Source organism: Punica granatum, chromosome 1 (assembly GCF_007655135.1).
Source record: "Punica granatum isolate Tunisia-2019 chromosome 1, ASM765513v2, whole genome shotgun sequence".
Classification (NCBI taxonomy): domain Eukaryota; kingdom Viridiplantae; phylum Streptophyta; class Magnoliopsida; order Myrtales; family Lythraceae; genus Punica; species Punica granatum.
The window spans coordinates 55,304,225-55,318,741 of record NC_045127.1 but is presented as its reverse complement, the minus strand read 5'-3'; the positions used below and the strand labels follow the sequence as shown (position 1 = coordinate 55,318,741).

The window sequence follows — 14,517 nt, the reverse complement described above, 5'->3', positions numbered from 1 at the left end:
GCTAATGGTAATTTAAATTGACGACTAAGATATGAACAAATTATATTAAAGAAGTATAAAAAGATATCTTTCTAACGCACATACAAGAGCAACATTCTTTATTCTAAATTTTGACGTCCGACAAATTCACAAAATTCCATTTAGCAATCTAAACATTTTAAAGCTATTAGTCGTACATAAGTGATGAAAAGAAGGACAACTAATTGAAAAACTCACATTCATGTCTAATGATAGAGAATTTTTTTAAAAACTCGCCTTCAATTTTAATATGTATATCAAGAAACAAAATTCAAAGCACAACATGCTGTATACATAGGACAATGAATGAGATTTAATGAAAAATATTTTTTCATAAGAACATAAGTAGATGTACAAAAAAGATAAAAGAAAAAAAGATGAAATTGGTTTATCATGGTTTTCATACGTTCGAGATTGAGAATTTAGAGTGAAACAATAAAAAGTAAAAAATCTAACGCACCTGTGATTGTAGTAAACATACTTTTTGAAAGCTTACTTCTAGTGATAAACATATTGTTTCTATGGGTAGTACTTCCAATTTATAACATATTAAATAGTATCTAAAAAATATATAATCTAATTTGTTTTTTGAAAATTAAATATTATTCATGTAGATCTATAAGATATATGGTGTAATCCAAATATAATATTATAAAATTCATTAAAGATATTTTAGAGAATATCGATAAAGATATTTGCAGTTTATAAAAATTCATTAAAAATTTAATAAAAATTCTGAGAAAATTTCATTCAAAAAACGTGTCTGCTGAGGTCATCTGGTCAATCTCATCTTGATTATGCATGCTTTTATATATATAGATAGATATAGATATGTACATACGTGTCACGCGTGTCCCTCTGCTGTGTGTAATGCAAAACGAACCTCATTTTCCTAATCGAGAAAAAGAGAAAATGTGCGTCTTTTCACCGTGCCTTCCGAGGTGATCTAACCACGCCATCTCAATTATGCATGCTTTCCTATATATATATGTACATAGCAAAAGGTACATCTTTTTTCGAATCAAGAAAAAGAGAGAATGTGCGTCCTTTCACATGCTCGGTTTTTTCACACATATATATATCCTCGTTTTTTTCTGAATATATATCCTCATCTCTATCGTGCTTTTTCACCATATATTAAATATATATAAATACATATACCACTTCATATATAGACATGCATACAGGTATATATATATATATATATAATAACAATTGGTACGTACCATGCAACAGCAATACCAGGAACTCCATTGCTTACAGTTTCACTTTCACCTCAGCCAGACCTGACCCGATCGATTTCTTTGCGGGCCATTTAGTAATTTAATTGAGACAGACAGATAAAAACTGAGAAAAAGGTTGGTTTTAGAAATTAAACCAGAAGGGAAAAATTAAATAGGCATACCTACGCAGGACACCGACGACGATAAATTGAGGAATAACAATTAACTTTTATGGAAATGATTCAGACACTACAGCGATCTATACGTACTAACTAGCAAGTCCTTAATGGGTTCCCGCAGAGGCAGTCGTTGCTATCAAATGACGATGCTTCGAGGCGCTCAAACGGCTCCCCGATCGGGATGGGTCCACAGAGGTGGTTGTGGCTCAAGTCCAAGTGGCCAATGTACTTGGCCCCGGTAAGGGTGCCCGGGATCTTGCCCTTGAGGTTGTTGTGGGACAGGTCCAGGGCCATGAAGTACGACTTCGGCCCAAACACATCCGGGATGCTCCCCTCGAGGCTGTTCCTGCTCAGGTTGAGGATGCCAATCCCCGTGTTGCTCAGGAGTGACCCCGGTATCTGGCCCGAGATGGCGTTGCAGTCCAGGTTCAGGGTCGAGAGCACCGGCATTTCCCCGAGCTGCTCTGGGATGCAACCGCCGATCCGGTTCATCGACAAGTCAAGGTCGGCGAGCCGGTATATGGTTGCGATGGAGCTAGGGATCGTCCCCGTGAGCTGGTTACGGCCCAGAAGCGCCCGGCTCAGCATCGTGAGCTTCCCGAAGTCGGACGGGATCTGGCCGGAGATCCTGTTGCTCCTGAGGTCGAGGTGCATGAGGCTGGACATCTGGACGATGGAGGGGGGGATATCTCCAGTGAGGTCGTTGTCGGCGAGGTTGAGGACAGTGAGCTTGCGGAGGTTGCCGATAGCAGGAGGGATACGGCCAGAGAGGCGGTTGCCTACAAGGTCGAGCACACGGAGGGAGGGGAGGGAGGTGACGCAGTTGGGGATGTCTCCGGAGATGGCCTTCCAGTCGGCGATGATGATGGTGGTGAGGCGGTCGAGGTTGCAGATGGAGGGGCTGATGGAGCCGGTCATGTAGCCGCCGGAGCGACCGGCCTTGAGGAAGATGGGATCCTCAGACTCACCGCGGAGGTTGATGTCGGCGACGCGCTGGTCGGTGGGGTTGCAGCTGATGCCGTACCAGTTACGGCAGCAGTCAGTGCCGGACCAAGTCTGGAAGATGCCTAGGTAGGGCTCGTTCAAGGAGGCCTTGAAGGCCAGCAGAGCCTCCCTGTCGGAGGCAGGGCAACCGGCAGCTAAAGCCACGAAGGCGGCTGCAAAGAGGCAAATAACGAACGTGAGCCGGCTCATCTCTGGTCTGGGTTGTCGGTGTGTCTCTCTGCGTAATTTCACTCTGTTTAACAACAACAATGATGATGATGATGATGATGATGATGATGATGATGATACAATGTAGTGCGTAGTGAACGATGAGAAGTGAAAGTTGGAACGATAATTAACAACACTATATACTTCTAGTAATATAGCGTGGACTAGACTGGACTTGCTATCTCTACTTAGAGAGAGAGAGAGAGATGGAGGAGAAGAGAGAGGAGGGGGGGGGGGGGGGGGGGGGGGGAGAGAGTCATGAGTATTCTCTCATCAGTCTCATTTATAGAGACTCGAGAGTAAGTGGTTATTATTTTTTTCGGTAGATAGTTATTATTATTATTATTATTATTATTAATAAGAAGGGTTGGGGTTTTAGCTAGGGTGAACGTTTTTATTATTTGTTGTTAGATAGTTACATACTATACTGGGTGGGATATTGGAATGGATGGGGCATCGGTGGGATGGGGCGGTGGTGGTAGACAGGACTACGTACTGGGAAAACCCACAGGAATCCCAACTCCTTTGCGACCGTGACCTTGCATTGCAGTGGCGGTGACCTCGATGATGAGTCCCTGTATGTATGAAGCTAATTTTCTTCTTCTTTTTTAATTATTAATCTCTTGATTATTCTAATTTGGGGTACTTAAATAATAAGTCAATATATAATTACAAAATCAAACAACAGTTTCTTTATTCTTTTTTCTTTTAAATAATTGAGAGTGGTGTGCATGTGAGAGGAGATGAAATGTATGTAAGTAATAATATATGGCATGATTGTCTTCCCTTTTATATATCTTGTTAGTAGGGCCATGAGCATTACTGATAATAACATAACAGGAAAAGAAAAAAGAAGAGATGGTTTGATTAATCAAGGAGCCAGCCGGGGAGGAGAAGGGAATTGAGCAAGCTGGGTCTGGGCTTGGGAGAAGCTAAAGCTAGCACATCACATGCAAAAGGCTGGCAGGCAGGCAGGCAGATAGACAGACCAGATGATGAGATTAGAAAAGACAATGAATATATGTATGTACGGGTACTGGGAGTGGACTTGGCTATATATATAATTGGCTTGGCTTGGCTTGGCTTGCATCACTATTTCACTAACTTCACACATGAGAATTGAGATGAGATAGAGATGAGTTTTTTCTTCTTCTTCTTCTTCTTCTTTTTTTTTTTAATGAATAGAGAAGAGTTGAGATGAGATGAAGCTCTCTTCTTTTTCTTGATAATATATATATATTATATAATATAATTAGATGATATATACACGATCACGTGGGTGGGAAGACAAATCAATTAATTTTATTTTGAAGTTTGCTGTGCTTCGTAATAAATAATGAGTGTTGGTTGGGTGGGAGAAAGATCGATATATAAATATTTATTTTTATTTTACTTTATTCTATTTTCGTAGACTCGAAACCTTGAAAGCATACATGTGGCGCTGGGACTGGCCCGGCCTACGCTATACTGAAGTCTCTGTATATATCTTTTTGGTGAATAGAGGATGTTCATTCATTCAATCATCCAAAAGTCGATCGGGGCATGCAGATAGATATGCGTGCAGTCATTACTTACAATTATATATGTTTTATAATAATAATAATTATTATTATATATTCTCAAGTACATTAATTTCATTTTATTATTATATATATGATGGTGATGACGACTTTCAGATATTTGATTTGATCCTTCATTTGTTTTACATGTGTATTGTAAACAACGTTAATTTGAAGGCAATTGGAAGACCTGTTTCCAGTTTTTGGGGCCGAATATAAGCCGAGATCAATGACGATGATGCTTTGCTTGCTTGCCTACCTGCCTGCTTCGGGCCCCTTTCAATTTGATTCACCTCACCTCATCCTCTCCTCGACTCAGTGCCCCTGCCAGGGCCAGCCTTCTCTTTGTCGCTTTCCGCCTGCTAGTATCATGCATTGCTTTCAGGTTAATCTATCCCTTCTCATATTTATAACTAAGAGAGAAAGGAAAGACAGAGAAAGCAGTATTTGCTTAAACCAACCCATATTAGTGGATTGGTTTAAATAAAAATATTGTGAATAGTTTTGATACTTAACTATGTATGAAATGCAACTACAAAATTTTGAATCCATTTATATATAGGACATTCCACATTTCTAATGTCTAATGAGTGGTAGAGACTTGTTTTCTTTAAACTTGTGCAGGATGATGGTCATTGATATGTAGTGTTCATATGTATTGAAATAAAACTAATTCCGGAAAAAAGAAGAAGAAAGAAATAGAACTAACTTAAAGGTTTGGCGATCAAATGGGTGGCGTAAGTATTATTTAGCATCTAATATTCTTTATTATAATAATATTTATATACATAAAATATTAGCAAATAGTAAAGATAGAACGAAGAAAATTGAATGATCAGAATAAATCAACAAATGAAACCAGGTTAGAATTGAAAGTGCTATCAAACGTCTCATTACTTCGTCCATTTCACACGATAAAATAGAACCATAGGCTATTAGTGCTTCTTATCAAATATATCGTAGAATATATTAGAATTTAAGAACCTAAAACTACATATTGTTTATATATATATATATATATAACAGCGATCCGCCCTAGAGATTTTTTCAGTAAGAATGCTCCATTTTTTTCAAGTGTCCACCACATGATATTGAAAGTTCAATGAGTCTCGGCTAATCTATATTCGAGTTAGATAAGCTCACTTTAAGGGTTGATTTCTCAATTGGTAATAAATTTAGGATTTTTGGGAATTTGAAGTATTTACTTATTAGGATCTTTTGAATTTAAAAGAAGTAGATGGATAGGAAGGAGAAGATATATGATTGTGGAATGATCCACCATTCCAACGAAAAGTTTTAAATTAATTTTTTTATTGGAATGGCAAAGTTCTTAATTAATTAATTATTTTTCTTTGGGTGAAATAGGAAAACGGGGAGTTTGAAACTTGTTATGCAATAGAGAGCTAAGATCCTGACACATAGCACCATCTTATTCATCATGAAATGACGCATGGCATGATCTCGTTCAACATGCTTTTTCGTTTCGCTATATTTATTATATATAGATTAATCTTCCCCTGCAGTTTGCATTGCATTGCAATTTCTCGATGGAGCGGGGATTATTGATAATATATATAGATTAATCTTTTCACTGTAATTTGCATTGCATTGCAGTTTCTTGGTGGAACGGGGATTATTGGGCTTGAGAAGGCTTCGTTACAATTATATTGTTTTTACTCGATGTGATTTTCACATATATTTTTCTTTATAATATGCCTGATGGGTCGATCAATAATTCTAACTCTTATAATTTCTAATTAGATATTTTCCCTTGCATTCGCTTTTGTAGTGGATCGATTAATGAAGGATACTCATTACAAATTGAGGAAAAAAAATTATGTTTCTTTACCACTAACTAAATAAAATGATATAAATTAAATACATATCTCAATGAGTCAATCCCTCCACGCCAACTCCTATTTGACTTTCTTTCTTTCTTTCTTTCTTTCTTTCTAAACATACTATTATATTAATAATCTTTCTTTTCTTTTATTAATAATAATCAAATAATAATGAGGTGAACATGAGCTGATTAATTTCTATTTTTCCACATCTTGCGTGCGTGCGTGCGTGCTTGGGTGGTTATATACGTATCTATCTATTTTATCTATCAACTTACCTGTCCGGCCTGGGCTGTGGGCGCCCCCAACACCACTAGTCCTTCCACTTTGACTTTTACTGCAAAGTATCCTCCGCTCCACCCTTCTTTTGTTTTTAAGTATTATGCTTCTAATCACATGGAGACTGTCCAGGAAAACGCACTTCTTCGTTGGGTTGGGTTGGGTTGGGTTGACCGAGATACCATTTGCCATGTCAAATCTCTCTGAAGATGATGCTTACATAACAATAACATCATCCATCACCTATCAAACTACTGCTACTCCCGTGCTGTCCTGCTTTCCGTACAAGCTTTTCTAGGCATAAATATTAAATCCCAAACCATAACCTGATTCTCGAAATGCATAAAACAATTGGTTCTCTTCCACAACAGTAATAATACTGGGGTAGCATGAAACTCAGATCGATCCAGCATAACATCTTTGTACTGCAAAAATTCCTTTTCATCAAAACAAAGTAGAGTAAGGTAACAAAATTAAGGACCAGAGCCAGGCTAAACTTAATCTTCCTCGTCGATGACCTTGGTTCCCAGCCCCTTCAACCCCTCAGGTGGGATCTCCGCAACAGTCACCAAGGAGTAAAACTCCTCCTTGGCATCCTCTTCGTCGTTCCTCTTGCGGGCAACCCTAACACGAACCCTCCTCGGCACACTGCGTATCCCACGGCTCCAGACGTGCTTGTTCAACTTCACATCCACCCTGACATCAGTTGTACCCATAGCCTTTTGGGCAAATTTCCTAATCTCCTTGATCGCCTTAGGAGCCTTCTTCTTGAACGTGCTGCAACACACATTATTCCAATATTGAATTGTGAAATAACAGCTTGAGAAACAACACACTCATATATATATATATATATTACATATATAGGAGATGGGACGGGTCTATAAAATATAGCTATAGTCAGTGCAATGACTTATTTGCAGCACCCACAGAAAAAATCAACAGTCTATTTCCCTGCAACAGAAGAAAGCATGTTTACATAGAACTGTCCTAAACAGTGTACAGTTCGAAGCATATCAGAGAGCAACTTATCTCACATCCAGCACGGTACAACTGGAAATTGAGGAAACAGAGAATAAGAACAGAGTAGAGGAGGGGGTGGGGGTGAGGGAGGAGATAGGAATGTGAATCTTGCAAACTCACGTGTCATTACAGAATCCGCAGACAATAAGAACCGTAGTCAAGGAGCAGCTTGAGCTCCATTAAATACAGTTGATTCACATTGAAAGCTCTCAGCATGGCATGAAATCATATTGTTAAAAGAGATTTGTTGTCAAAGCAAAAGGTTTCATACAAGAGACACTGTTAAAAAAAAAATTCTTTCGAATTGAAAGAAACTACGAAGCACCACATAACAATAGCCACAGTTCTGCACAAATCTTACTGTCTGGCAAGGAAGATCATAGCATATTACTGACAAACTGCAAGATAAACATGGCTAATGTAAAACTCCTCAAACTTATAAGGGAGCAATTTTAAAGTTTTTGAGAAGAAAAAAAAAAGCAAAACAAAATTCACGATAGGGCAGATAGTCACAAGCTCAGGCAAATTGAGAAGGTTCTTGACGTCGTCGATACAGAAAATAAGAGAAAAAGCTCCCATTATTGTTAAGAAAGCATCAAAGCAGTAATTGCGTCAAGTAACAATGTAAGCTCCCACAATGATCTACTTTTATCGAGGTGCACAGAACAAGCCTAATAGTATTCTTACTGGCGATGAATTACATGAATGAATGACGACCGCAAGAAACCAAGCCTTCTAGTCAATCGAAATAGGAAGCAAATATAAATATGACCAGACTTGCAAGTTGGGTGGGGGAACCGAAGGTAATATTGCACACCAGAGGAAGCCGAAACACATTTTCAAATGGATCACTGCCGCTATTGGGCTTAACTATATCTCAACACATTCAATCAGATAATAGAAAACTAGTGCATAATTCTCTCCGGAGCTTATTTCGCTGTTTTCATTAGAGCGCCCGCCTGCAGCCGATAGTAACAAAGTGGCCAATTTCAGATCAAGAGTAAGACTAGACTAAGCATGGAACGCAGAATGATCCGATCCTAAAATCTATGTATATCACACAAACTAAAACCTTCTTACAATAACTCCAGGAAAAAAAAAATTCATCTTTGCCGCAAACAATCCCAGTCAAAATCCTAAGAGAAGGCGAACAGTACCATCCATGGAGGCGTTTATGGAGGTTGATAGTGTACTCTCTGGTGACCACCTCTTCCTTCCGCCCTTTGCTCTTCCTGTCAGCCATTGCTCCCTCCTCTCCTCTCCTCTCCAACTTTACTCAACTGACGGCTCGTCCCTCCCGCCTCTAGAAACCCTAGTCTCGAACAATATATACCCTGTTGAACCCAGCTTAAATATACCCTTTGTATTACCAGAAATTACAACGCTACCTTACCGCCCGGCCCATGTCAACTCAATTTTGTTAGTGAATTACAGAAAGTATAGGCTAGGCTGGCCTTTTCTCTCTTAGGCCCAATATGATGGCCCAGCCAAGTTCAAACCCGAACCAATTCTTTATCTATATTGAGTAAATAGGCAATTTGGTCCATGACTTTCTCAGATTACGTCAATCGGATCCCTGATTTATTTTTTGCATCAATTTGGTCCTTGAGTTTGTCAATTTTCATCAATTTGGTCCTTGTATATCAATTACATCCTCCATTGAAGGAAATTACATCAATTACATCATCCATTAAAAATTTTTTTACATCAATTAAGTTATCACTACATCAATTATGTCCTTTTTACACAAAATACATAAAGAGCTTTTTTTGGTACATCAATTAGGTCCTTCTGTTATCATGGTATTAAATATGACGTTAATTGTGGAGCATGTTACATCATTTAGGTCGTTACTTTGTTTTTTTTTTTAATTTCCTTTATTCCTATCTAATAGAAAAGGATGTACCCTTCATATTACCAGAAATTACAAGACTACCTTACCACCCTGCCCATGTCAACTCAATTTTGTTAGTTAATTACATAAAGTATAGGCTAGGCTGGCCTTTTCTCTCTTAGGCCCAATATGATGGCCCAGCCAAGTTCAAACACGAACGGACTTTTTATTATTATTATTATTATTATTATTATTATAATCCATCCCAATGGTTCGGTGCCTAATCTATATCTACATAGAGTAAATAGGTAATTTGGTCTTTGACTTTCGCAGGTTATGTCAATTTGTATCAATTTGGTCCTTGTACATCAATTACACCCCTCACTAAAAGAAATTACATCAATTAATTTATTGCTACATCAATTGTGTCATTTTTTACACAAAATACATAAAAAACTTCTTTTGGTACATCAATTAGGTCATTTCCATCATCATAGTGTTAAATTCGACGTTAACTATGGAGCATGTTGCATTGTTTAAGTCATTACTTTTTTAAAAAAAATTTCCTTTATTCCTATATAATAGGGAAAAAAAAGGGGCCTTTAGAAAGATAATAAAATGACGTCATTTTGAGAGATGTACCCAAAATGACGTCATTTTGTCGTTTTAAAAAAAGTTGAAATGATGTTGTATTGAGTCCGCATTCAAAATGACGTCGTTTCGTCGTCTTTTAAAAAAAATTGAAGGGAGCCCCCACCGAAGCTCGCCCTTGTTCCCTCCCCTCTGTTTTTCGAAATGGAGGAAAAACATAAGGAACAAAAGTGAGAGCTTCGGTGGGGTCTTCCTCGACAGCAACTTGCCCATTGGGTACTAGACCTTCCGATGACCTCCCCCTAGGGCGAGGTCACCGACGATGGGCCCTCACTGGCCCCCATTGTTTTTTTTTCTATTATAAAAAGTAAAAAAAGATAATGAAAGAAAAAAAGAAAAAGCAATGATCTAAACGATGTAATATACTCCTTAGTGTTAAACGAATTTCGATGAAAGGACCTAATTGATGTACCACAAAGGACCTGCTTAATGCATATTGCATCATAAAGGACCAACTTATTTAGTGATGATGTAATTGATATAATTTCCTTCAGTTGATGATGTAATTTATGTAATTTCATTCGGTAGATGATGTAATTAATATAATTTCATTCAGTGAAGGATGTGATTGATGTAAAAAGGATCTATTTGATGCAAATTGAAAAAGTAAGGGATCAAATTGATGCAAATCGATAAACTCAAGAACCAAACTGATGGAAAAAATAAGTCAGAGATCTGGTTGACGTAACCTGTGAAAGTCATTGACCAAATTGCCTATTTATTCAATCTATATATATACTAGAGGAATGCACCCACGCCACGCATGGGCAACAAAAAAAAATTGAGAAATTTAAAAATATTGGCAATGCTAAGCATATATTTTATTACTCCCACCTTAAGTACTTTAAAGTAAGTGGGGGTGATAATAGAATTGTAAAATCCAGTAAAAGTAGTTTACTATTAATGAAGTATGTCCATTTTATTTTTTTTTTGATTTAATGGTGCAAATGAAAAATTAGAGCCGATGTTAGTTTTTGTAATTGGCAGTTTCTCTCCCGAAATAGGGGACGGTTTTTATAGCAAATGGGAAAAGGGAGAGAGAGGAGAAAGAGGGGAAGAGAAATGGAGAAAAAAAAAGTAGCGAGTGGAAGATGGTACTTTTTTATTTTTTTATTTTTAAAGTGAGTAGTACTTATTATTTGAAATTATCATCATATTTATAATGGCTCTTAATTAATAAAATTATCAGAATATGGACAAAAAAGGAAAGTGAAAGTTTTACTAGTATAAATAGTAATAGATATTATATATAATAATTTAAACTGATCTCACGAAAATCTTCCCGTTTGTGACATAAGTAACTTCTACGTGTGTCTTTTAAGCTTGTGATTGCCTGACTATTGAAGTCCCTATTATATTAATATAATACTTTTTTTTTTTACATTGACTTCGCCTGCCTCCTGTTAAATGCTTTTCGGGAAAATCAAGAAATTTTGCTCTCTGGAAGACACAAAAAGGCCTTTTTAGTTTTAACTCTCTTCTTATTTCCCGCTAGCGTCTCCAAAACTTCGTTTCTTGCATTGGTAAGTGCTTTTGTTTGCCGCTCTCTCTTCTATTTATACAACACCCTATCTATTATTTTACATTTATTTTCTTACGTGGCATCGGGAGAAATGCTTTTTTTTTTGTCGCGTCAAACCCGCAAAGGATGACATGTAGACATTTGTTAACGTTGTATGTTCATTTTTAACGGGATGTAATCAATTGCAACAAATTAGAAAGTGTGGTACTAAATTACTACATTTTGAAGATTTTGTACAAAACTGTGACGCATTTGGAAAAAAGTTTTTGTTATAAATCATGCAATGCAATTTGCCCTCCTCTCTCTGAGGATATATTTAAGTTTGCCAACCACTCCTGCGTTGAATTAAAGAAATGAAAGGGTCAAAATTATTATCTCGAACGAAGGCATATTATATGCTTTGCTTTGTTCTAATTGATGGAGTTGGTTCTTTGAGAGGCAGAAGATTCCAATCATTCTTCCAACAATATTTGTTCCTCCAATATCTCATTTGTCGGTCCCATCCATCCAATCCTAATAACTAATGGGATAACAATTGTAATTCTTTCATCTTTTAACAGCTATGGAGAAATTGATAATATTATCGGACACCCTGCCTTCCTTTTCTCAGTGATGATACTTACATACATTAAATAATAAAAAGAAAGTGTGATTTTAGCTTGGTATGTTCATGGGCCAATATAATCCTCACTTACAAATAAAATGGTCGTGGTGCATTTGAGATGATCTGCGTCCAACAATTCCTCCTCGTAATAGATGGAATATAACTTTTCCCTTTTTGTTCTTTTTTGGTCCGGCGCAATCACGAGTTATACGCCGAGAGACTACTCTTTAAGCGTAGCCCTGTCAACTCCGATCGGCGAACAATATTGGCCAACTAAGCTCCACATAAGCAAGGCCACGTGGCGAGATCCAATAGGGTGAATTATATGTCAGCTTTTCGACTTTATCAAAGGTCACAGCTTGTTTTATAACCATATCCCCTCGTCTGCTATTTTTTTTTTGTTGGGCGGTCCCATCCCATTCCAATCCCCCCATTACCATTAATTTGTTTTTTTTATTCAATGTTATTGCTATTATTTTATTCTTCATCATATATACAGATATATATATATATATATATGGCTTTTGGTATCCCACCACCAGCATATAGTGCCGCTGACTTTATAGCCGTTGGATTAATAAATAAATAAAATATCGAATCGAACGGTTAAAGTCGATAGTACCTTACCAATGGCGGAATGCCAAAATCTCCCCATATTATATAACAAAATGACAACCTGTATTATAGACGTGCACCTGCTTCATTGCGTGATCGAAGTACGTCATTTCCCATGTTCCAAAATTTACCTTCAATCCAAGCCGTTGGATCTTCCGACGATTCGAGCGATTGCCACATGTCCTAGATTATTATTTTTATTAATTAACATAATCTGAATTATAATTCTTCATTAATAGATTATATGATATCTATTTATTTTATGCAATTATAATCGGGTTATATGCCTGGATTCATTTTTTTATTGGCAATTATTATTTTGTTTATTATTATTAATATTAAAGCCGAGCCAGCGAGCCAGCGAGCGAGCAACCGAATCCCACACGCAAACGTTCCCATCATCGTAGTAGCCCACTTTCCTTTACTTCACGGCCTTTTCCTCAGGCTCAGAGCAATTTTATGCCGCCCGCCTTACGTGGCAGCTCCCTATTGGGTCGAGCGGATCGATATTTGTTCTGTTTTTTGGGCCAAATTCAATTCTCACGATAATAAGACGCGACGATTATGTCTGTCTAATCAGGAGGGAAGGGGTGGGGCCCGCAACTGTTTCACCAATCGCACGACCGACAAACTTGCAGCTTGCGGACGGATGGGACTGCCAGCCTGCGTCCATATGACCAAAGAGGCCATATATTGCTCCTCAATTTACATCGGATGCCATCACATCTCATCTCATCTCATCTCATCTCATGTCGCCTTGCTGCCATAATAATCACATTACAATGTTAAATAAGCTTCCATCAAGAGGAGGAGGAGGAGGAGGAGGAGGAAAGAAGTCTCCCATTCACAAAATCACGCCACCCCGCAAGCCATAATTATCTATTAATCTTCTTAATTAATCCAAACTATTTAAGGAAAAGAAAAAAAGGAAACAAGTTTCAATGAAAAAGATAGAGAAAAAAAAAGGCACGACAAATTGAAAAAGAAAAATAGATAATTGAAGATTTTGATTGACCACCAACGAGCACAGCCCAGCACGGCACATCACATCCCATCCGAATTCTGTTCATCTTCTTCAAATTTTTTTTTCCGGTGATTGATTGATGATTTGGGCTTTGGATGCCTTCTTCTCGAAATACCCTCTTCCCGCCGTTGGGAAAGACGGCGAGATCGAATCTCGTTGTATAAGGTAGGGGGGGAGTTTCCATATTTGCCAGCCAGCCAGCTCCGTCAAATTCGTGACATCAAACTCTAACGATCTTCGCAGCTTTGACCACCGGGTTCTCCCTCGCGATCGCCTCCCGACCAGCGGCCTTGTAGTCGTAGCTACAATCGTGTCGATCCGAGTACCGGTGATCCGCACAGAAAAGCTCCCCGCAGCGGCACCGGAACCCGGTCAGACCTACCTTCCTCCTGCAACCCGAGCACCGATTCACCTCCCTCCTCGCCGTTGACTCCGTCTCGGGGGCCGTCGATGCCTGGACCTGCTTCCTTATCATCACAATCGAAGAACCGCTGCGGTCAGGCGATCGAGACGACCTAGATCTGGGACTCTTCTCGGCCGAGAAGCTGAGAACCGAGCTGCTGGCTGTGGCTACCGCCGAGATGGTGGCCGACGAGCTAGAGACGGAGGACGAGGAGGAGGAGGAGCTGGCCGTGGTCGCGTTGAAACACTTCTGGCACATGTTGTTGGTGGCGGGATTACCGGTGACGCCGCAGTTGTTGGCGCAGAGGGTCAGGGTTTCTGGCACCTTGAACTCGGTCTCTTCCTTCTCTGTTCGTTGAGCCATTTCTGAGAAGATTTCTTCGACGCGCAGGGCTAGAGCGAGAGGGGGAGAAAGAGCGAGAGAGGGCAAGGAAAATGGGAAGTACAGAGAGAGAGAGAGAGAGAAGGAGAAAGAGAAATTGGGTTTGGAGAGAGAGAAATGGGAAATTTGAAGGGATCAAGAGGTCGGTA

The 14,517-nt window shown here is 38.7% G+C and overlaps 3 protein-coding genes across 3 annotated transcripts; all 3 read right to left on the bottom strand.

The window, feature by feature from the left end:
- Window positions 1-1,208: 1,208 nt before the first annotated feature.
- Window positions 1,209-2,875, bottom strand: LOC116211027 (DNA damage-repair/toleration protein DRT100-like). The gene has a single exon (XM_031545221.1). The coding sequence runs from the start codon at window positions 2,612-2,614 to the stop codon at window positions 1,514-1,516; it is 1,101 nt and encodes a 366-aa protein (XP_031401081.1). The 5' UTR covers window positions 2,615-2,875; the 3' UTR covers window positions 1,209-1,513.
- A 3,743-nt stretch (window positions 2,876-6,618) lies between these two features.
- Window positions 6,619-8,665, bottom strand: LOC116211037 (60S ribosomal protein L31). The gene is made up of 2 exons (XM_031545233.1): window positions 8,492-8,665; window positions 6,619-7,088 (listed from the first exon to the last, which is right to left on the bottom strand). Exons 1-2 carry the CDS (start codon window positions 8,575-8,577, stop codon window positions 6,809-6,811), a joined length of 366 nt encoding a protein of 121 aa, XP_031401093.1. The 5' UTR covers window positions 8,578-8,665; the 3' UTR covers window positions 6,619-6,808.
- A 4,719-nt stretch (window positions 8,666-13,384) lies between these two features.
- Window positions 13,385-14,517, bottom strand: LOC116192441 (zinc finger A20 and AN1 domain-containing stress-associated protein 5). The gene has a single exon (XM_031520996.1). It carries the CDS (start codon window positions 14,348-14,350, stop codon window positions 13,805-13,807), a length of 546 nt encoding a protein of 181 aa, XP_031376856.1. The 5' UTR covers window positions 14,351-14,517; the 3' UTR covers window positions 13,385-13,804.

Excerpts from the sequence above, each read along its gene's own strand:
- LOC116211027 (XM_031545221.1), bottom strand. The coding sequence starts at position 2,614 with ATGAGCCGGCTCACGTTCGTTATTTGCCTCTTTGCAGCCGCCTTCGTG.
- LOC116211037 (XM_031545233.1), bottom strand. The coding sequence starts at position 8,577 with ATGGCTGACAGGAAGAGCAAAGGGCGGAAGGAAGAGGTGGTCACCAGA. Across the intron at positions 7,089-8,491 it reads CATAAACGCCTCCATGGATG|CACGTTCAAGAAGAAGGCTC; the intron begins GTACTGTTCGCC and ends TGTGTGTTGCAG.
- LOC116192441 (XM_031520996.1), bottom strand. The coding sequence starts at position 14,350 with ATGGCTCAACGAACAGAGAAGGAAGAGACCGAGTTCAAGGTGCCAGAA.